Source organism: Lampris incognitus, chromosome 11, assembly GCF_029633865.1.
Source record: "Lampris incognitus isolate fLamInc1 chromosome 11, fLamInc1.hap2, whole genome shotgun sequence".
In the NCBI taxonomy this organism is placed as follows: domain Eukaryota; kingdom Metazoa; phylum Chordata; class Actinopteri; order Lampriformes; family Lampridae; genus Lampris; species Lampris incognitus.
This window is the reverse complement of record NC_079221.1, coordinates 27,254,093-27,278,626: the sequence shown is the minus strand read 5'-3', so window position 1 is coordinate 27,278,626 and position 24,534 is coordinate 27,254,093. Positions and strand designations below refer to the sequence as shown.

General features: G+C 42.3%; 1 protein-coding gene across 1 annotated transcript; it reads right to left on the bottom strand.

Annotated features, from left to right (window-relative positions):
- Positions 1–1,100: 1,100 nt before the first annotated feature.
- Positions 1,101–9,147, bottom strand: hcn5 (hyperpolarization activated cyclic nucleotide-gated potassium channel 5). The gene is made up of 10 exons (XM_056288882.1): positions 8,963–9,147; positions 7,892–8,078; positions 7,128–7,232; positions 6,599–6,736; positions 5,489–5,650; positions 5,177–5,270; positions 4,913–5,040; positions 3,481–3,627; positions 2,076–2,313; positions 1,101–1,273 (listed from the first exon to the last, which is right to left on the bottom strand). Exons 1-10 carry the CDS (start codon positions 9,145–9,147, stop codon positions 1,101–1,103), a joined length of 1,557 nt encoding a protein of 518 aa, XP_056144857.1.
- Between the last annotated feature and the right edge of the window lie 15,387 nt (positions 9,148–24,534).

Here is a 24,534-nt window from a genome sequence, read left to right as displayed (position 1 = left end):
AAAGAGAGAGGGAGGAGAGAGAAGGTGGAGGATGCTGCGACTGTTAACTCGGCTTCTCTGTCCTCAGTCACAGATGGATGTATCCATTCAACTCCCCTATTGTGCCAGAGTTTATAATTCACTGAAACTAGAACATGTCTGTGTTATTTCTATTGCTTCACAGTGGCCTTAACAAATGACCTTGTCTTAAGTAATATCACATCAAAATAAATGTCATTATCGAAAAAGACATTACACATGTTTGAGTGTTTTGCCTGCTTTATGGGCTTAATGAAACAACACATTTTGACATCAGATCTCTCCAAACGGCTATCCGATTAAGATGAGAAAGAATCAAGTTACATAGAATAATTTATGCTTGGTAGCATAACATTTTCGACAGCCTTTGCTCAACAGAAATGACAGCGGTTTTTTCCAAAGACAACAGAAAGGTTGCTAGATGCTTTTCTTCAATGCAGCACATCTCGAGAACTTTGTTGTGTCGGCTCTGTCATAGACCGTTGGCAGTTCGAATGGGAATTCCCAGTTGGGAAGGCCAAGGTAGGAACGCTGAATAGCCAGATGTAACCAGTTAAAACATGGCGTCCTGTTACCATAGAGACAAAGCACAAATGCTGGATTTTGCTCAAAACCTTTACTTCGGTCGAGTGACCCGGAATGATCAACTTGAACACCTTGGAGGAAGCTGCGAGGGAATTATTGACTTGTCGGTACTGTTAAGATGTTAGTTTTGCTAATATCAGCGGCAACAAGATGAAGAAATGACACAATAATGCCTGATCAGTCAATAGCGTTAATTATTATAACTGTCCATTTCATGCATATGCTGTATATAAATGTCCAATCAGTTCCCAGATATTGCCAAATGGTTTCTACACAAGTCAGTGTATACAAGTCAGTTTGTGTTGTAGTGCAAAAGTACTATGTAAAGTGTCCTGGAAATGTCCCTTTAGTATCCATGGCCTCCCTGTAACAGCGCTGTCCGTCTCATCCAGGTACAACAGAAAATCTCTAAGGTAATGCCCACAGTCTCATACGAAGTCACCACTGTCCATCTCCTACTGTACAACAGACGACTTTCTGCAATCACAGCAGTGTTTTTACACAACGTTATCATCAGAGTTGAGCTGAACCATCTTTTCTAAGTCCTTCCTGACATCTGGGAAGTCCCCCAGGGCCTTGTGAAAGCTGTCCCAGGAAAGAGAAAAGCACTGGCAGTCGGTCAGCGCCCGCGCCGTGGCCAGATGTTTCCCCTTGGTCAGCATGCATGTTTCTGGAGGGGAAACCAATTAAAACGGACAGCAGGAACCACAAGAGCGCAATTAATGAAGCTGTAAAGCGGAATGAAGGGGATGAAAACCAACAATTAATCCTAAATTAAATACTGTGGAGTTGCTTTGGAGCTGGATCTAGAAGCCTGCTTGGCATCAACCAATGCTACGCAGGCTGCCAAATTGATTTGAGCACAACTCAGAAATGATAATGATAGGAAAGACAGACTTTAGTGAAGTAATGTTCCTTATTTGGTATATATGGTATGGGAACGATTTGTAAATGCCTCTGCCGCTCCTGTGCATACACTTGAAAAAGCAGTGTGTGTGCGTGTGTGTGTGTGTGTGTTAAAGGAGCTGACGAAAACAGAAAATGCCTTAGTGGTGAAACCAAAAATAGTGAATAATGAATTCCTGTTAAACTCAAAATCACACCAGCTGACCAGCCAGAGAGCAACGGTTGGATTAATTGCATGGATACATAAAATCATAAATTTGTTGATTTATCAAAAAACAATTTCTCCCCAACAATTACTACAACATCAATGCCTAAACCTCAGGTTCAACTATGATTTTTATCTGGTGGTCTGGAAGGTGCTGACTCAGGAGCACCGGTAACCCTGTTTCATTTCAAATGGATCTCTGGGATTTGGATTGCCCAAACACCAATGTAACTACCTGTATCACCATCAGTATCAGTACATTATACAAAAACAATCATCTTTAGGATTGTCGCTTTAAAAATAGCAAGGGCCCCTTATAAATGTAACAATCACGGTGGGGGTGGGGGTGGGGCAAACCTACCTCCAAAGTAGTCTCCATCACACAGCTCCCTCTCGAAGGAGTCAGTCTCCACCATGACCTGGCCGTGGTCGATGAGGAACATGCGGTCTCCAGGCGCATGCTGGCGGACGATGATGTCTCCTTCCTGGTAGACCTCATACTCCAGTTTTAGCAGGACAGCATTGATGAAGTTGATGTCTCTGTCTTGGAACATGGGCACCCTTTTCAGCAACCGGCTGCACATCGCTGTCAGGATTTGCTGAAAAGCAGCAGGCATGCATGCACACACACACAAACACAAGAACTTATAGTTTTAGTTAAGTAAAATTAGTTTAGTTTAGTGTACGGTGTGGTGTAGGGCAGAGTTTAGGTTAGTTTAATTTAGTATCGTTTTATTCCCTTTACTCTAGTTTTGCTGCCTTGTGATAAACTCTTCAATAAAGAAACAATGCAAAATCCAGGATAAATGAAATATTTTCACAGAGAGGACAAAGAAGAATCTGATTGCAAGATAAAAACCTCACTGAGATGTTGATATATAACCTTTCAATCAAACAAACAAAAAATGACTAAAGACCAAATAAAACTGATACAAGCTACTGACGTTGATGGCAAGAATGAAATCAAGCATCAGAATGTGATAGGATAAAACAACGAATCTCAAGACAGAAGAAAAATACGCTTCTTGTCAAAAAACAAAAAGAAGAAAGCATTGGCCCAAATGAAATTAAATCTTTAGGTGACTACATGGACGGTGGTTTTAAAACCATGCTATATGGGTCTCCGGGTAGCATGGCGGTCTAATCCATTGCCTACCAAAATGGGGGATTGCCGCTTCGAATCCCCGTGTTACCTCTGGCTTGGTCGGGCGCCCTACAGACACAAGTGGCCGTGTTTGCGGGTGGGAAGCTGGATGTGGGTATGTGTCCTGGTCGCTGCACTAGCACCTCCTCTGGTCGATCGGGGCGCCTGTTCAGGGGGGGGGGGACTGGGGGGAATAGCATGAACCTCCCACGTGCTATGTCCCCCCAGTGAAACTCCTCACTGTCGGGTGAAAAGAAGTGGCTGGCGACTCCACATGTATCGGAGGAAGCATGTGGTAGTCTGCAGCCCTCCCCGGATTGGCAGAGGGGGTGGAGCAGCGACCGGGACAGCTCGGAAGAGTGGGGTAATTGGCCAAGTACAACTGGGGAGAAAAAGGGGGAGAAAACCCCCCCCACACACAAAAAAAGAAAAACATGCTATACAATTTATATTGTTTTGAAATACTTCGAAGCAGTTTGCACAGTGATTTCAAACAGCTGAGTCATTTTTCTGGGATTCAGTCTCACGATCTCATAAGGCCGCCCAGAATTATTTGCAGAACAACCAAGTGTAGATACGAGATGGATACACGAGACAGAGGTAGGACCTAGATACCATGTACCTCTTTCAGCGCCGAAGAGACTGTGTCCATGACGTCCCTCTCATCAAACCATTTGCCGCCGTAGCGAGCCTGGTAGTAGTTGTTGATACGAAGCTGGAGCTCAGGTGGAAGTTTCATAAATGCCATGTAGTGCTCCAAGCGGCTCATCTGTGGAGAACAACAGGGCTGGTCAAGCTAGAGCCACACAGCTTTTATGGAATTGTGTAACAAATTATGTGTTGGTCGCATTGGCATATGTTGCTGACATAATGGCATTTTTGGTTTTGAAATATGTCTTCAATGTGGATGGACCAAGAGGAAATGAAGCCTCTGTTGATATTGTCCTCTACCCATTGAGCCACACAGGAAAAGGGAACATCTATCACTGTTATGCTGACTCTGTATTCTATCATAAAACACCATTTCAGTTTCCACAATTAACAACCACAGAATAATGACATCAATACTATTAAAACATTTAATTTCATTTAAAACATCTGTGAATAAAATGGTCAGGATTGTTGACATAAAATGCAAAAAGTGAAGTAAAGTGATTTGTTTCTCTCAAGTCATCAAGACTAAAATGTATGTTTAGTAAGTGTGATCATTGTTTCTATGCATCAGAAAAGCTTAGTGGGAGGGAGGTCAGTTTGTTTTGGCTTTGTTAGCAGTCTTACCCTTCACCCCAAATAGGGGAAGAAAGTTTTTTTTTTTACCCTATTGGGAAATGAATTTTATAATATCTTATGAAACATCTAGCAAAACGATCAGGATCATTAATATAGCAAAATCATGCATCCCTATACTTTACCCATTGAGCTACAGAGGGAACCAAACGGCTTTTCAGAGGATCAATTTCACAATTAGCATACCAGATCTTAATCTATTCACATTCATGGTCTAACCCAGGGACCTTAAGACTGAAAACATACCACTGTATGACATCATAATTAATGTTGCTCCAGGACCATCATTGCAACAGACCAGTCACGTGGTTGTGATGTCATGCCTTTGCGACTCGGGGGGGAAAAGACTGGAAAAATACCAAAGCCAATATACCAAGTCTATGAACCAAGTCCAGTTGCACTCGATTCAATTCCTTTGGATACCAAAACTAACCTCAATATAACCTCAACCCAACCCTAACCTTAACCTAACACTTACCTTACCCTAACCTTAACCTAACTGATAGCTAACCCACAACCTCATCCCACAACTATCTTTTTATGAGTCGCAAAGGCACGACAGCACAACAATGTGATTGGTCATCTGCGATGATGGTCCTGGAGCAACATCAGATACACCGCTTAGCACAACAGAGAACATTATGTCAAATTTCCACTCATTAGTTATTTATTTGTTTCCTAATTGGTGTTAACTGAATTGCCAACTGCCAACCCATGAAATATTAACTACTCCTGAGGGATAGCTAAGAAGTGTCTCTCATGAGGACCTTGCTCTTGTACTCCTTGGCCGTGGGTTCCGTGCTGGCTATCATGGTTGTAGCGTTGGCAACCAGGACGGTGTACATCAGACAGCCGGACACCATGCTCACCATAACGATCCACATCTCAACATAATCTAGAGACCAAGCAGAAAGGGTCGTATGGTGTTGGAGCAAACTTGCTTGACAGCTATGAGAGTGCATGACATGTGCCTTTGCTTGGTTGGTGTTACTGAATAGGTTTACCACGAAAAAAAAATGGATGATGCTTACTTGTTGGAGCATCCATGGAGCCGTAGGACAGCGCAATCATCTGGGAAAGGGCTCGGAAAACTCCCCAGGAGTACTTCACGCTCACTGTGGCATTCTGGGAGATATTAGATGCCTTGTTCAACGTCACCTTTTTTTAGACTGTCAGTTGTGTTTTTTTCCTCAATTGTAACGGGCAATTTGCAGCACTACAGCTTCACGGCAATTCATTGACAATAACTTCATAACCTACTTAAGTGTTCCACCAATATCAAACCAAATGTTCATACATACTCAGGATTTGAATTCATTGAAGGATTATGATTTTTGTTTTACCATCAGGTTTTCTTTCCTGACCCAGCAGTCAGATGGAAACTCCTCCAGCATGGGGACAAAGTACTGGATGCAGCCATTCCAGTGACATAAGAGGAAAATCATCATAAATAGAGAGAGGATTCGGAAGAACAAGCGGACTACCTCCAAGTTTGCATTTGACACCTGAGGGGGAATGGAAAATGCATACTATAAAATGACAACATGATATGACTTGAAACAAAGACAAGTCAACTCTGATTCAAAGATATCTTCATGCACATAACATCTATTCAATCCCTTGGCAGGAATCTGTTTTGTCTAACAAAACGGCTCCGGAGTTTTTAACAGTTCACTAGCTGTTTTGACTGTTTGACCAGCCAATTTGATTCCAGTAACAGGAAACGTAAAACAATGGCAGGTAATCTGGCAAAATGAGGGATAGAAAAATGTATCAACCGTTGCAAAAGATTAACCAGCATTTGGCTGGTGGCTTGTTGCAAATTTGAAAGGTAGAGACTCATACTACCGACCCATATTAGTATGTCTGAAGGGTACAGACCAATACCAGTAAATCTGAAAGGTACCGACCCATACTAGTATGTCTGAAAGGTACCATCCCATACTAGTATGTCTGAAAGGTACAGACCCATAATAGTACATCTGGAAAGGTACAGACCCATACTAGTATGTCTGAAAGGTACAGACCCATAATAGTACATTTGGAAAGGTACAGACCCATACTAGTAGGCCTGAAAGGTACAGACCCATTCTAGTATGGGTCTGAAATGTACAGACCAATACTAGTACATCTGAAAGGTAGGTAGAGACCCATGATAGTATGTGTGAAAGGTACAGACCCATACTAGTAAGTCTGAAAGTTACAGACCTGTACTAGTACATCAGAAAGGTACAGCCCCATACAGTAGGTATAGTAGGTTTGAGAGGTACAGAGGTAAGGCACAGGTTCACACTATCATTGACTTTGTAAGTGATCATCGGCCTGATGCCTTAAGGGCCAATTTCAGATGGTCATTTGAGCCATGTCTGGTGAGGTAAATGCAGGACGAAGAGAGGGAGGCTGAATTTCAAAGGCAAGGGCTGACAGGAGTGTGACCCATATGTGAAACTTACTTTCTCCACTTCATTGAAGAACCTGACCAGCCTGGACACCCGCACCAGCCTAATGAGGCTCAGGATCCTGACAAACATGAGTATTCTCATCATCCTGTTGGTCTTCGAGGGGCTGTCGTCATTGTGGTATTGCAAGTCCTTTGAGGGTGAAAAGCATGCAAATGAAAAAAAAAAGCATTCAATGAACAGTTCACATTCATTAAAGATTTTACAGGCTGGCTTAAAACTATTTATTTTTCATTATTATATTTACTCTTTGCAGTTTTATTCATCTGTATCCCTTTTTTATATCTTAATTTCTATCTTAAAAGGTTTGAGTAGTTCATCCTGTATTATTTGAAAGACACTTTGTTAGGCTACCCCCTCTTGAAATACTGCTACATTTTTCTATTATTATAACTACTACTACTACAACAACAGATCCTATTAAATCGAAAATTTATTCAGATTTATTCCATAGGCTATTGCCTAAATGATACTGGAGCCTATAATTGGCTTATTTATGCCTTAATAATGTGTTTATTATTACCGCAAAAAACAGTATGTAGCCAATGGGGAAAGCTGCTATTACATCTGGTATGAACCATGACCTCAGGTAGCTCACACGAATCTGTTTGACATCCAGAATGGCTACCTGGGAAAAAAGTACAGGACAGCATATGAATCAAGATGCTCTGCACAATGTTTTACCGACAAGCATTGAATCATTTAATACTTCAGCTAAACCACAACACTTTGGGAGTCACATCAAGATCGTTAACATCAGCAAGGATCAGAATTGGACTCACAGGCCTGTCATTAGTTTGACAGCATTGTTGAATGGCTGGTCAAATACAGACATTAATATTTCAAACTGCCTATTTCTGTGCTGGAATTGACTGGAAATAAATATGACAAAAACCAGAAGCTTGTGAGGACCTCAGTTAACACCAGATAGGGAATAAAACACTGCATATGGAGACAAAGCCATCCTGTTTATTACTGGCACGAGAAAACCCTCGCAAAGCAGGAAACATTGAAAACAAATAGGCTATAATCTATCTAATGCTTAATTGGAATTTTTTCCCCCTATTTCTGAGTATTTGTAATCTACCCAAAACATCATAATCCCTGTTACAAAATCAAATAACAGGTTCCAACTTTGCCCGTGGCTGCTGATGTGGAGTTAATCTAGCTGGCCCTTCGTATATTGAGTGGATTACAGATGGCGCAGAGATGGATTGTGTGCGTTTGTCTGTGTGGGGATTATAATCTTCCAGATTGTGTCTGAAAATAGAGCACAGCCGCTCTCACCTCGCTGTCCTCTGGTATGATGCCCATCCGAAAATTCAAGGCCACATCTATCAGGAACAGCGTGTCCGAAAACACGTTGAAGCCTTCCCATCCAAGCCCGTTGTCTCCGTCCAAAAATGCTATCTCCATTGGAATCCCGATCAGGTTCAGAAATGTTATGGCCATCATGCACATTATATAGTAACTCCTAAGGGGGGTTGTTACACGACACAAAACAAAGCGTTGAAGACATACTGAAATATTCATGATATACATAGCAAGTGTGGTGGTTTGCATGAGTCTGACATGCCAAAAACTCCTTGAATAGCTTGATGTTTTATGTTTGTACCCCAGCAAGTCACATTACTTGCATATGCATACAAGGTTTGGTTCTCAGAGTTTTGATATAGACGGTTATGCCACAGTGTGATGCATCCAGTAAGTCTACACTAAAGTACACACAAGTACATGCAAGAACACTAAATGCTCTGATCGTAGTCCTATACTTGCACATCTTCAAGACCAGGGTCTTGATCAAATGCCAGTCTCAGATATCTCTACGCTATGATCTCACTTACATCTCTGCTTTCAACTCATTTACCCAACCTACAAGAAAATACTTTTAATAATTCAAGATTGATGGGTTCAACTGTCTGTGAATAAACCCTTAAAAGAAATCTCTCAGGGAAGCTTTTATATTCTATTCCACTGTTTCCCAGCTTTACTGTCAGTGTCCTCAAGCTGCTTAGGTCAAGTTGAGAGTGGCTTAAAATCTGCATCACCATCTGAATCTGCTTGTAAAACTCATTTTCACAGACTTGGTTTTATTTAGTGATGTTTCATGGGATTGTCTCAAAATACCCTACATTTTTTCCCCTGCTTTGTCTCTACGATATGTTTCTTGCTTTGTTTACATTGCTATTTTATTTTCATTGTTTGATTAATTTCTTAATTTTGTAATTCTTTGTAAAATAACTTTTTTTAAATTCATAACCCCTTGGCAAATTCTTTATTCTTTTCAGTGACACCAAAACCTTATTGGTTGGCCCTGCATGGCCCTAAATCCATCAACCTATCAAACGCATCAAATACCTTATGAGGCTGAAGGGGTGAATTACCAAGACGCCGCTCTGCAGCTGCCGCATGCATTCTTTCTCCACGGCCACTTCGCTGCCGTACACGTAGAGGGACTGCCTGTTCAGCTGGGGGAGAAGGAGGGCTCTCCATCCACAGGTGGCTGTGGTGCATCCCCCAACGGGATCTTTGAGTTTCTCCATGCCCGCTACTCGGTCGGTCTACATCTGCTCAGCCGAATGCACAGGCCATCCTGCCCCGGCTCTGCTGCTGCTGCTGCTGCAGCTCTGGATGAGTGGTGTCTGACTTTGCACCGTGCCGCTGCCAGCCCTGACCTCCCCTCTTGGTCACAAGGTAATTTTCCATCCCGGCTCCAAACGCCAGAGCTTATGGAAGCCGTGTAATAAGGGAGGCAAGTGGATACACATCTTTTTGGCTCCCTCCCTCCCTCCCTCTCTCACTTCTCTCTCCTCTCTCTTGCTCTGTCTCGCTCCCTCTCACGCACCCCCACCCACCCCTCCACCCCCTCCCTTTTCTTTTTCTCCCAGCTCATCAACTATTCAATATCCCTGTCTGCCTCGCATGAATTAAGCCGTGTCAAAGGTGTAGGGCCAACTCACGTTGATATGGAGCAGAATTGGGGTGTGTGTGTGTGTGTGTGTGTGTGTGTGTGTGTGTGTAGAGAAAGGTGGGGGTGGGGTGGGGGCTGATTATCTCAATTATTGTCATCTGAACTAGACATCTGGCAGGGTACACGTGGACAGGTTCAGTCAGGGCCATCCATACCGGGGTTTGTAATTAAACCCTGATCTGTGTGAACCTGATACTGTATATAGATATATGCTCAACACTCTGGAAACCCTCCTCAGGGTTATTCCCCAATAAAACACGCGAGAGTGTGTGAGCACTAACATCTCTAAGGGAAAAAACAGCAAAACAAAACAACTTTTGTGCAGACATCCAGTGTGTTGGCTGCCGATGATCCACTAGGATGGTCGGGCATTTAAATTGGGATGAAAAAACACGTTCTATGGCGCTGAAAGGGAAGAGATTCCTTATCTTGAAATACCAATAGGAACTAGAGGGAAAGGGCCGCCGAGTGGCCGAGACTTGGATGCATTCAATGCGCCGTCTCACTTCACAGGTTCAAATACAGTTCATGAACTTTGTTGTTTTGCTCTCGCCTCTCGTCGCCATCTGTCCAGGTCGGCAAAATCTGGCCTTTTGGTGCACTGGTCACAGTGGCTTACAAAAACCAGCTATTTTATAACATATTGTAACGTGCATGGATAAGTAGACACGTTGGTCCTTGACTAACGGGTCGGACCCTTTAGTCGACTGGTTAACGCTGTCGCTTGCGGAGTGGGAAATACGGGTTTGCGTCCCGGCTGTGGTGAAGGTTCCCAGGCTGCCCCCCTAATTCGCTACAATATTTATAAATATTAGATTTAAAAATTTAAAACAAATAAATCAAAAAAATTAATACATTAAATAAGTTAAAAAATAAATGCATAAGAATTTATAAAGTATTTATAAAATACCAGCTGTTTTGCAGTATTTCACCAGGCAAATTGATTTTTCGAATGATTGCGTGTTTTTTTTTTTTGAACACTTGATGGCATTTGGCTGGTGATATTACCCACGGCTGCACTTTTTGGTGAACACAATGAGGAAGATAATACCTTTGAAGATTGAGAGAAGGGAAAAGAAAACTGAGTTCTTTACAACTTACAAAAAAAATAACACTTCCATTTCCATGTTGTGCATATAGTGGCCAGCCTCACAGCACCACTTACAATACATACAATAATATAACAAACTGTAAATCTTACAACACTAACAATGCAAACAATAGAGAAAGAAGTACAATGTTCAGCGCATGTGTCTCAGCAACATCTGTTTATAATGTACCTGGAAAAGTACACCCACTAAGGCCTCACAAATCGCCATCCTGCATTTTCATCAATAATCCTGTTTGTTATAAAAATAGATGGAAATAAAGATAAACTATAACAAAGGCTTTGCAACACTGTCACGGTCCTCCTGTCTATTAAGTAGGTTTTTTTTAAATTGATTTTTTTCCCCCCAGTTGTATCGAGCCAATTACCCCACTCTTCTGAGCTGTCCCGGTCGCTGCCCCACCCCCTGTGCTGATCCGGGGAGGGCTGCAGACTACCACATGCCTCCTTCGATACATGTGGAGTCACCAGCCGCTTCTTTTCACCTGACAGTGAGGAGTTTCGCCAGGGGGACGTAGCGCGTGGGAGGCTCACGCTATTCCCCCCAGTTCCCCCTACCCCCTGAACAGGTGCCATGACTGACCAGAGGCAGCGCTAGTGCAGCGACCAGGACGCATACCCACATCTGGCTTCCCACCCGCAGACATGGCCAATTGTGTCTGTAGGGATGCCCGACCAAGCCAGAGGTAACACAGGGATTCAAACCAGTGATCCCCATGTTGGTAGGCAACGGAATAGACCGCCACGTCACCCAGGCGCTATTAAGTAGTTTATTAATTTATTGGTCTCCTTGTATGTTTGTTGTTGTTGTTGTTGTTTTTTTAACCATTTAAGCTGATAACAAACTAGACAAACCCATTCTTCATGTGTAGATTTTATTGAGAGCAGAAACACAATGATGCAAAAAGCTGAAACCAGTAAGTTATGAATTTATGAACATGCTATTCAGGGAAATAAATGAAATTCCTGGTGAAATGCATTGGACATGGCGAAAAAGGCTGAAAGAGTAGAAAAATGGAATAGACTTCAAAAATTCCAAAGCATCCCTTTATTCCGAGTAAATTTTTGTCTGGGACTGAATAAGCCTGTTTGCTCTACCAGCCGTCACGACACCAAACCTGCGACCATTTGGATATCCTGTCCGCTTCTCTGCAGGACGGGTTGGATGAAGAGCTTACATGTCAGTTCCTCTCGATGCCTGCCGGTGGTCCTCACAGCATTTTCCCTCACATCTGGGAAGTCCTTCAGGATCAGCTGGATGTTTTCTGTAGAAAGCGAGAACAGCTGGCAGACACTCGGGGCTCGTGTCATGGCCATACACCGAGCCTTGTTCAGAGGGCTGATCTCTGCAGGGAACAACAAGAGACAGGAAGACACATTTTAGGTATTCTGAAACTCTCTTCAGTGTCCCTGTTTGTACATTTGGCCTTGCCAGGTTTTTTTTTTTTTTTGAAAATTCATGTGGATTGTCTTCTAATCCTAGAGAAAGCACAGAGATTGCTTTTCAAATGCAGGTGCATATCTATTGAAGCAAGAGATTTCGCAGAGCGCAGGGGGGAAAAATAACATGCTTACTTGCTTATTTATCTAGCACACAGCTGCCGTGAAATAAGTGAGTCAGCTATTCTGCATGTGTGCTGAGTCAGCATAGGTCAGCTTGTGCGTGCGCACGCATGCACGCGCACACACACACACACACGGCAAGACCAACCAACTTTTTGCATCTCGAATCCTTCCCACTTATGTGACTGCTCTACTTGCCAACAAGATTTTTTTTAAAACGACTTCAACTATAAGAACAACAATAATAACAGCAAAGTCTAAGCTATATATTTAGGGCAGTTAAAAGCACATTTTAGGACTGGTATTTGCCAGTAGTGTGGAGAGAATCACAGTCAGAATAATATATTTGGCTGTTAGCTAGGGGACATTTCTCACACTGCACAAAATAGGCTTCTTTATTTATTCTAACAGCAATATTTACATAATAAACAAGCACATGGAAATTCTTGCATTTTAAGGAAAAACGATTTGTTTTACAATGCCCTTATTCCAATTTTCAAAGTTTAACCATGTGTGTCACATGGAGATACAAAATGACACGATAGCTGATATGTTAGTACTTTATGTAAAGCTCCTGATGAATTAACTGCCTAAGTAAATAAGTAAATAATGTATTCGTCATTTACTGCTACTACTGCTTTTACTACTACTACTACTACTACTACTGCTGCTGCTGCTGCTGCTACTACTACTACTACTACTACTACTGCTTCTACTACTACTACTACTATTACTGCTGCTACTACTACTACTACTGCTGCTGCTGCTGCTGCTGCTACTACTACTACTACTGCTACTACAACTACTACCACCACCACCACCACTACTACTACTACTAATGCTACTACTACAACTGCTTATAGTACTACTACTGCTTTTACTACTACTACTACTACTACTACTGCTGCTACTACTACTACTCCTACCACCACTACTACCAACACCACTACTACTACTGCTACTATCACTACTACTACTACTGCCATGTTACTAAGCTTGTCCAATCCTGTTTTCTTCAGCTAAGAAATATTGCAAAAATCAGAAATACTTTGTCTTTTAAAGATACTGAACTATTACTTCATACTTTCATTTTCTCCCGTCTAGATTACTGTAACTCCCTCTACTCTTGCCTCAACCAAGCTACTTTAAATGATCTACAGTTGGTTCAGAATGCAGCTGATAGACTACTAACTGGGACTAGCTGTAGGTCCCATATTACCCCTATTCTTGCATCCCCCCATTAGTTTCCTGTAAAATTCAGAATAATCTATGAATTCTTATTGATAACATTTAAAGCACTGCATGATCTTGCCCCCAGTTACATTTCTGATCTTCTTATTCCTCATTCCACTCCCCGACCACTCCAATCCTCAAGTCAAGTCAAGTCAAGTCAAGTCAAGTCAAGTCAAGTCAAGTCAAGTCAATTTTATTTGTATAGCCTAATATCACAAATTACAAATTTGCCTCAGTGGGCTTTACAGCAACACAACTTCCTGCCCTGAGACCTGCTCATCAGATAAGGAATAACGCCCTATAAAATAAAAAAGAACAACCTTTAACAGGGAGAAAAAATAGGAAGAAACCTCAGGGAGAGAAACAGAGGAGGGATCTCTCTCCCAAGATGGACAATGTGCAATGGATGTTGTGTTTACACAATTTACAGAATACAACACGGAAAGAGGATAACTCCAACTGCAAAACAAAAGGTGACCACGTCTTTGCAGTTTTAGCCCCAAGGCTCTAGAATATTCTTCCCCAATCCATTAGATTTGCTGAATCATTGGACTGTTTTAAGCGGCTTCTAAAAACCCATCTTTTCAGGCAAGCCCTTTTATAGATCCCCATCACTGCCTTCTGTTTTGGTTCGTTTTTAGCTTGACATGTTACTCCCTATGCCATGTTTTATATTCACTCAATTTATGTATTTACTTGTATTTTTCTGACTGCGTATAAATCACTTTGTAACTATGTGTTTTTAAAAGTGCTATATAAATAAAATTTTCCTTGCTTGCTACTACTACTACTACTACTACTAATAATAATAATAATAACAATAACAATAGTGATAATAATAGATATAAAGTTTGGAACATTTTTATTCTTTCCTTTTGAATATATGGGTGTATATGTGATGTATTTTATTGTGGTTTTACAGCAGCTAAGAGGGTTTTTACTCTGCTTTGCTTGTGCAGATAAAAACCTCTATGCAATTTTAAAATGTTGTAGCAGAGCATCTAATGGCCCCTCATTACATTCGGTACAGTGGAGTTAGTTAGGTCTTTGTAAAGTGAGGTGATGTTGGTTAGACAGCCCCACCTCCAAAGTAGTCTCTGTCACACAGTTCTGTCTGGAAGTTCTGGCCTCCACCATGACCTGGCCATAGTCAATGAAAAACATCCAGTGCGGTCTACTGGCGTATTCTGGCCAACGATGACCTCTCCCTTTTGGTAGACCTCGTACTTCAGCCTAAGAAGGATGATCACAGAAAGGTGAATCAGTTCATCTGGACACAACGCTTAGTGGGAGAAACTTTTCCTCACTCATCCAAGTGACTTCGTCAGTCTCAGCTGATTGCAGGTATCCCCACCCTTATAAACAGCACAGTTGCTGTTTATAATGACTGAAACCGACGATTGATTTCATATGCAAATAGGCATTACAATTGTTGTGTATGAAACACTAATACTGTTCTAAAACTGTTTAAGTAGATAACTGGAAAGTGCACACGGCAGACTTATGACAGTAACGTAGTATATTTATTATTACGCTGTAACAACCTAGCTATCCCGAGTAGAGCGGAGTACCAAGAGAGCGCCCTGGTGGCGATTCTGCCTTATATACTCTTCAGGAACAACCAATAGCTGACCTCCACCTCATTCAGCACCAATCACATTGGTCTGTGCACATTCAAAACCAACCAACCCACACTGGTTAATATTCTGTGTTGGGAACACCACAGCTCCTCCCCTGTAAATTCAAACTTCTTTTTTTTTTTTTAGGATTCTAACATATCCTTTTTGCTCTTAAGCTCATAACCATGTACAGTATTTCTTCAACAGTAACCATACATTACATTACAGATTTCGTTTCTTTTTTTTTTTAACAACCAATCTGCATGTCAGTCACAAGTTCAGTCTATCAGGAGGACGTCTGTCTCTCACAGGACGAGTGTTCCTTTCCACAACTGGCGGTGGTGGTTCTACAGGTCGTTCTTCCACAACCTGTGGTTCAGGATGTTCTGACACATCAGTGTCTGCATTGAAATCATCAATCTTCCAAGAAGCTCTATCACAAGAGTCCACTTGAGTCTGATTTGGATTTCCCTTGACACCCAACATCTGGTTCACATGTCTTTTCACACAATTTCCATTTACTTCAACACTGTATGTGACAGGACCCAACACTTCACTTATAACTCCATTCAACCATTTCTCCCCTCCCCTGTAATTTTTTACCAACACGTGTTGACCGACCTTAAAAGACCTAACACGGGGAAGATTTGGTTCAGATTCGGTCTGCATTCTCTGAGAGAACTTTGGTTTGATAAGACACAACCTGGTTCGCACCTGTCTTCTCAGAAATAGCTCAGCTGGGGTCTTTCCTGTCTTAGTATGGGGTGTGTTTCTGTACCCAATCAGAAAATTTGCTACACAGTGCTCAAACGTCATACCACCAATGGCTCTATTCTTTGCAAGGGATTTCTTAAGATTTTGGACCAATCTTTCAGCTAAACCATTACTTGCAGGATGGTATGCAGGTGACTTGATGTGTTTTACTCCATTTTTAGTCAAAAATGACTCAAACTCTTGCGATACGAACTGAGGTCCATTATCAGTTACAACCTCTTTAGGCAACCCATAAGCTGCAAATAAATTTCTCATTGCTTCAATTGTCTTACATGAAGTAGTAGTGGTCATGGGAACTATCTCTGGCCATCTAGCATAGGCATCCATCACTACTAAAAACATCTGCTTGTGGTCCTCAGCAAAATCAAGATGTACTCTTTCCCATGGACTCGAAGACCATTTCCATGTATGTATCGGTGCGGTAGCAGGCATACTACGCTGCTGCTGACAAATAGTACACTGATTCACTTCACGTTCAATACTGTCATCTAATGTAGGCCACCAGAATAAACTTCTGGTGAGGGGCTTCATTTTAACTATTCCCCAGTGGTGCTCATGTAATTCCGACAATAGCCTGTCTCTTAGTTTATCAGGCACTACCACACGGTAACTCCATAATAAACAATCATCCTCAATGCTAAGCTCTAATTTTCTCTGAAAATAAGGCTTCAGTGACTCATCCTGTACATGTTTAGGCCATCCAGTTAACACCAACTGTTTAACCACTCTTAACACAGGATCTCTGTCTGTTTCTTTGGCTATTTCTCTAGCAGTAAGAGGTAAGTCTTCCAGGTAAGACACTCTGTAAATTGGGTTTGACACCACATCTACATCAGGCTTTACAGGTAATCTTGATAAAGCATCAGCATTGCTATGCTGCTCTGACTTCTTGTACTGGATTCCGTATGTATACGCTGCCAAAATTAGAGCCCACCTTTGTAATCTAGCGGTGGCCAGTGTTGGCATACCTGTTTTAGGCCCCAGAATTTTCAACAGTGGCTTGTGGTCTGTCAATAACAAGAATTTCCTTCCATAAAGATACTCATGGAATTTCATAACTCCAAAAACAAGACCCAGTGCCTCTTTTTCCAGTTGAGAGTAATTCTGTTCTGTTTTAGTTAACATTCTGGATGCAAATGCGATAGGTCTCTCACTTCCATCTTTCATTTTGTGGCTGATTACAGCACCAACTCCATAAGGAGAAGCATCACATGCTAGTATGATATGTAACTCTGCATCAAAATATACTAACAATTTATCTGACTGAAGAGACTTCTTTGCACTATCAAATGCACTTTGACATTTCTCTGACCATTCCCAGGTTGCATCTTTATGCAGCAATGCTGTCATTGGATGAATCAGAGTAGATAGATTAGGGATAAACTTCCCATAGTAGTTTAACAGAGCTAAGAATGACCTGAGTTCAGTTACATTTTTCGGAACTGGAGCCCTCTGAATAGCATCTGTCTTTTCCTTCATTGGCTGTATGCCCATGGCATCAATGACATGCCCTAAGTATGAAACGCTGTTCTGCATGAATGCACACTTCTCTCTTTTAACCCTGAGATTGTAAGTTTCAAGTCTACTAAGCACCTCTTCCAAGTTAGTCAGGTGCCTTTCTGTATCTTTTCCAGTAATTAAGATGTCATCTAAATAACAGATGACCCCTTCCATGCCCTGAAGAACCTGATCCATAATCTTTTGAAAAATAGCAGGGGCGCTAGCAACACCGTAGGGTAACCTATTGTAGTGATACAACCCTCTGTGTGTGTTGATAGTTAGGTAATGTCTTGAATTGTCCTCTAACAGAACTTGCTGATAAGCCTGCGACAAGTCTAATTTGGTAAACTGCTGACCTCCTGCTAGTTTAGCAAATAAATCTTGGGTTTTGGGTAGTGGATACTGTTCCACATTCAACCATGGATTGATGGTGACCTTGTAGTCTCCACATATTCTCACACTGTCATCCTTTTTAGGCACACAAACTATTGGAGCTGCCCACTCACTGTACTTAATGGGTGAGATGACACCTTCAGCTTCCAATTTTGCCAGTTCTCTCTCTACGGCTTCTCTTAATGCATAAGGCACGTTTCTAGGCTTACAGAACTTGGGCACTGCATCTGGAACTACATGTAGTCTGGCTTCAATACCTTTTAACTTGCCTAGCTCAGGTTTGAACACTGATGCATGTCTGGCACACACATCATCCACTGTATCATGAGCCACTCTGTTGACTCTTGACCAGTCTAGCTTTAATTGACTTATCCAGTCTCTGCCCATTAATGCAGGACCTCTTCCTTTCACGACTAGTAGTTCTAGCTTTTCTGAGCGTTCTTTGCATTTCACCTTTGCTGCGAATTTTCCTATCAACGGCAATGATTCCTCACTGTAGGTTTTCAGCACACAATTTGCAGGACTAAGTTTCACATCTTTAAACCTGCGTTTAAGTAGAGTTTCAGATATCACTGACACGGCTGCGCCAGTGTCTACCTCCATTTTAACCCTTGTACCATTTACACTGACATACACATAGTAGGGTTTCACAATGTCACCTTTACCCGTGTTCATTGCAAAAAGTTCGGCCCCTCCACTGTCCAATGTCTGACCAGTGTCAATGTTCTGCACAGCATCCACCATGCACCTTGTCGGCACACAGCAGTCGTCTCTGGCACTGCAGAGCTGAGGCTGGATAGGATCTCCATCTGCCCGAAGACTGTGAGTGTTGCTCTGGTCCACGTGCTTGAGAACGTGGCAACATTCCAAATGCCTGGTCTCTTTCGATGCCTTGCCATAGCTTCCTTCTTTAGGTGAACGGCATGCTTTTGCGATATGTCCCTTTTTCTTGCACTGGTGACACTCTGCGTCCTTGAACCTGCATTCATCCGGTCTGTGGCCTTTCCCATTGCAGCGATAGCAGAGCTTTCCATTAGCTGTAGACTTTATCGTAGCCTCTCTGTGCTTTAGGTTAGCCTTATTTTCTACCACATTAGCTTTATAGCCTTTCTGTGCAAACTGTTGCGCACTGTTGCCTTTTGTTACCTCAAAAGAAAGCGCCATTTCAACTGCGAGCTGTAACGTTAAGTCTTTTGTGTGAGCAGCATTGAGTAACCGATCTCTTAGCTCACTGCTCTTAACTCCACAGACAAACCTATCACGCAGTGCTTCATCTAAAAATGTTCCAAATTTGCATGTGGCTGCTAACTTTCTCAAACTTGCAATGTACTCACTTATTGTTTCGTTTTCCTTTTGCTTTCTTCCGTTAAACTTGCATCTCTCGGCAATAAAGTTGGTTTTCAGGATGTAGTGCTTTTCTAGCATTCCAACCAGTACTTCATATGTTTTACCCGATGACTTATCTGGTGCACACAAATCCATCAGCAAGCTATGCGCCCGTTTTCCTATCACCGTAAGAAATACTGCTTTGGTTTTCTCATCTCGAGTGTCCAATGCATTTGCTGCGAAGTACTGCTCTAACCGCTGGCGATAACTATCAAAACTTTCCTCACTTTCCTCGAAGTGGAAATCTTCTGGCTTACCGAATGCCATCTTCTGTTCGACGGTCCTTTCACTCACCGAACGTCTCTCTCTGGTTGTTCGTCGTTTACTTCTGCCTCGCTGGAGCTGCTTGACATGCTAACTCTGTGACTTCCAACTTAAACATCCCATCCTCGTCGCCAAACTGTGGTGTATGAAACACTAATACTGTTCAAAAACTGTTTAAGTAGATAACTGGAAAGTGCACACGGCAGACTTATGACAGTAATGTAGTATATTTATTATTACGCTGTAACAACCTAGCTATCCCGAGTAGAGCGGAGTACCAAGAGAGCGCCCTGGTGGCGATTCTGCCTTATATACTCTTCAGGAACAACCAATAGCTGACCTCCACCTCATTCAGCACCAATCACATTGGTCTGTGCACATTCAAAACCAACCAACCCACACTGGTTAATATTCTGTGTTGGGAACACCACAACAATTAACTAAAGTTTCATTGGCTATGTGTACTACTCACAGAGGATTGGGGAATGGTTGCAATCACAGCATTGTAAGATGGCGACAGATATACTCTTAGGCCCCCCTCAGTTCAGGGATGGTCGTTCCCTCTTCACAAAGCTGGCCTCTTTGACTCCCCATTCAAACCAGCGTTCCTCACTATCAAGGATGTGCACATCCTCGTCCTTGAAAAAGTAGCCACTGGCCTGTAGATGGGTGCAGACTGCGGGGTCCTGGCCTGATGTGTTAGCTCTTCTGTGTTGTGCCATCCTCTTGGCCAGCATCTATTTGGTTCCCCCAATATACAATTCATGGCAATCCTACTGACACTTAACAGCGTACACTATATTGCTCTGTTTGTGCCGGAGGACCCAATCCTTAGGGTGGACCAATTTCTGGCACAGCGTGTTTTGTGGTTTGAAAGCAACTGAGATGTGGTGTTTGGAAAATATACACCTTAACTTTTCCGACATTCCCACCACCACTGGTTTACGCTTAGGCAGCTGTTGTCCTTCTCCTCTCTTCGATCGGCTGGTGCACTGTTTGGGTATCTTCCTGGCTTTGACAAACGTCCAGTTAGGATAACCACTGTTAACAAGGGCCTGTTTAATGTGGGCTTTCTCCCCTTCCCTGGCCACTGTGTTGGCGGGGATGTTGTCAGCTTGGTGGTACAGCATCCTGATGACTATTTTGTGCTCCAGTTGATGATTAACGTTGTGTCCAGATGAACTGATTCACTGTTCTGTGATTTCCTTACCTGGATTATTTAGCATGCATAAAGACACTATGGAGGATGATGTTGATGAAGATGACATCTTGATTTTGGAACAACTCAGCAGGCTGCCACACATCACTGTCAATTTGTAGCCCAATTTACAGCACAGTTTCAGAAACCATGCAGGTCATGATGACCAGATCTCAATTTAATCTTTAGAGGGACAAAGGACAATCCATCCATTCATTAAAGTTGTCTTTTAAAGTGTGATACCAAATTGTCTGGGTGCCAAACACAGACAAAATGTGGGGGAAAAAGGAGGGGTTGTCTGTGACATGGAAACAAAGATGGCCCCCTCTTGTGTCACTGATTTGAGGTTCTACTTGTTAGTCAATAGATCCATTGAGACGCTAATCCTATGGAAGAGAGCTCAGGAAACACCAAAGAAATACATCTCTGTTGGTGTCATGTTCTGTAAAAACTACAAACAGGATTTCCGGTTATGTGATGTAGGTAGAGGACGCATGACTGAGGGCTCCCAGTCTACTTTTTGACAAAACTTGTTTTACCTAGCTTTTCCTTTGAGACTTTGACAAACACGGCCTAGTAAGACTTACTTTAGAGACATTTTGCAAGATGAGCCACTGTAAACTTGCCAAACCAGCAAGTAGCGTTGACAAAACTCAGCTAGTGCTAACCATGCATATGCTAATGTTTCCAAGAACGCAGCCGAGAAGCTAGCAGTGTTTGCTAACAACCCTTTGACAACGATAGAAACCGGAGACACCACAGCCTTCCATGGATCAACTGTCTGCAGAATTCGAAAAGCAGAGGAGGTCACTTAGGGATGATGTTTCTTCCCTGATCCAAGAGTCCACTAAACCCCTACAAGCCTCATTGGACTCCTTGCAGGTGACAATGAACTCGTTCCAAAAGCATGTTACCTTTGTGGAATCTGTAACCAGTGACAACTTTGAACGTTTAACTGCAGCCGAGTCCACCATCAAAACACTCCGAACCCAAAACCTGTCTCTGCAGGACCGGATTGACAACCTCGAGAACCGATCGTGGAGGGCCAGTCTCCGTGTACTGAACATTCCTGAAGGCAGTGAGGACGGTAAAGATCCGGTCACGTTCAAGTTGGAGATGCTGATGCAAATGATGGGTCCTGGTGTCTTTTCTGTACCGCCCGAGCTGGAGAGAACACACCAGACCCCGACCTTCAATTCCGGCCGAGGAACATCCCCCCGCATGTTCCTGGTTTGCTTTTCCAGATTCAAGCAGAAGGAAGTTGCACTGCACTGGGCCAGGGACCACGAGCTGAAATACCAAGGAGCCATTATAAGGGTCTATCAAGACCTCAGCGCAGCACTCACCAAAAAGCGGGCCGCATTTAACGGCATCAAACAAGCTCTGTACGAAAAAAACGCACGGTTCCACCTACTGCACCCGGCCCAGCTGTGCGTGATGTATGGAGATGACTCGCACATCTTTGACTCCCCTGATGAAGCTCAGAAGTTTCACGATCAGAAGATAGCTAAAAAGTAGGCTAGCAAAATGGCTATTTTGAACTACACTTGTTGGAGACTGTTGATTACCTGGACTGATTTGAAAATGGGGGCTATGTTTACCATTTGAACTCACCCTCTCAACAGTCCTGAGACTAAAGGTATGGTCACTCTGGCTGTATTATTGCTGGGCTACATTAACTCATTTGTGTTCATCTTACTCATTATATAGACGTCGCCTACTTTTTTTTTTTTAATTGCCATCATAGGCTGTGCTTTCATACGTATATTCGGCTCTTAAGCACGACGTCACGACGCACGACGCGACGTCACGTGTGGGCGGAGTTATACTTCCGGTGCCTTGGGGAATCTCACTGCATTATTTTCCACTCAAAACAATATGTCTGAACCCATAAATATATTTACATTAATGTCTTTTTTTAAAGACGAACCTCTCAGGGTGAAAAAGGGTCTCAATGCTTTCAATTCAGATAGAGTTGTGAACGTAAATGTTTCAGGGGGCATTATAAAAGGCAAGGTACAGGCTTCCATGAAACAGAAAGTTTATCAGGTTGAGGTGAGTGAGCTAACAGGGTTAGCTAGCGTTAGCTTGGTAATGTTGGGTATTCTGGCTTCTGATGTTATATCCCACGTTTACTGGCGATTCATAAGCCTTGGATAAAGACTGCCAGTGCTTTATTTTGTCGGTAGATAATTGTTTTCCGACGTTTGACTTGTTAAAATAACTCTGACGTTCTTGGATCCAAGGCTAGCTTTTCATGTGTCTAGCTCCAGAATGGCTATGATCGTACATACTGTAACGCTGTAAAGGTTTAATGAATTTAAAATACATATTAGGAATTAATGAAATATAGACTTACATGTAAGATCACAGCCATTTTAGGGCTACCATGTGTGCTACGATCTGTTTCTTATTAACGTTATAGGCCACGTTGGATACAGGTCAGCTGGGCACCAGGAAATCTCTGGGCACCTTGATGTAAAATGTTCTATTTTGTCCAAAATGTTTGGAAACATGTAATATTAGAAGAACGGTCTTAACCACATGAACCCCAGCATTCATTTAGTCATCCTCAGACGAGTTTGCCAAGGGTTTTAATTAAATTTAATTAATCAAATTAATCAAATTTAAACCTTTGTGCGTATTTAAGGACTGTGGGGCACAACTCCTCACAGCTCTTGAACCATTCTTAGTCTGTTCCCTCCTAGACCAGTTTGCCATGTGTGACCCTACAGTAGCGCAAGGCTACAGACAACATAGCTCTCGGGATTCATGGGGTCACTCAAACCTCTCCACCACGTTAAGGTGATGGTTCGAGGAGAGCATAACATAATAACATAAAACACAAGACACTTAGTTAGAGCCCTGAAGGACTCTGTCCAACCATATGGGTTGGATAAGTGGTTAAGTAATGTAAAGTATACATGATGTGAACATGCACGGTACATAATTATCATTTAATTATGCAAATTTGCATATTTAAATGTTGTATTCCTCATATGGTGATCCTCTTCTTTACGTTGACAGTAGTTTTTGCACTATACATTTTGTTACCAATGTTGATGTTTTGCACTTTATACTTTTTACAGTGACATTAGTTTTTGCACTATGCATTTTGTTACAAATGTGTTCTGATTAAAAAAAATCAAGCAGTGTTCTTAATTCAGTATTACTTTATTAAAAGTATAAATACATGAATCTGATTCTGCTTACATTTATTCAAGTCATTTCATGCTATTTCCCGAAGAATTGGTGTTTGTAGGTTGGTAAGACACACGCACACTTTCAGTATTTTGTTTATGTTTTTAGTGAACTGATATGGGATATTGTCCAAAATGTTGAACAATTTCTGAATGGAGCGCTCCACATGGATCCTAGCACTGGATATGAGTTTGTTTTTCTTAACTTCTTCTTGTGTGAACTGTCCATTAACAAGGAAAGACGGGATGTTGAGTGAAACCCCTTCTGGCAAGATGTCCCGGATTGTGAAGCTTTTATCTGCCATCACCATGTCTCCTGGGCGTAGATGATTGAGAACTCCAGAATCTAATGTAATAGCCTTGTCTGAGGCACTTCCACCATAATAGTCACTGACAAATGTTATCACTCCATTAGGAGCCACACCTATTAAGGCTTTGTGTGTGGTCCGTTTTTTGTACTGGCTCCATAAATGATTCTGTTTGTCAAGCCTCTCTGTCCTGGAGACTGCTAACTCTGTGCAATCGAGCACAATCCTACAGTTAGGAAACGGACGGAAACACTCTGGCAACGATGCCTGGTTCTTCTCTATGGAGGGGATGTTGTTCTCAAGCATACCAACATATAAAATGTCATACAGGGCACTGACAATGGTGATAAAAATGTTGGTAACTGTGGCTGTACTGCAATTAAACCTGGTTGCAAGGTCTTCATGACCAGAAT

What these genes read in the sequence shown, in the direction of transcription:
- hcn5 (XM_056288882.1), bottom strand. Translation starts at nt 9,147, where the DNA reads ATGGAGAAACTCAAAGATCCCGTTGGGGGATGCACCACAGCCACCTGT. An exon ending in TCTTCAATGAAGTGGAGAAA is followed by an intron (nt 5,651 to 6,598) that starts GTAAGTTTCACA and finishes ATTCCCCCTCAG; the next exon opens with GTGTCAAATGCAAACTTGGA. An exon ending in CCAAGGAGTACAAGAGCAAG is followed by an intron (nt 3,628 to 4,912) that starts GTCCTCATGAGA and finishes TGTTCTCCACAG; the next exon opens with ATGAGCCGCTTGGAGCACTA.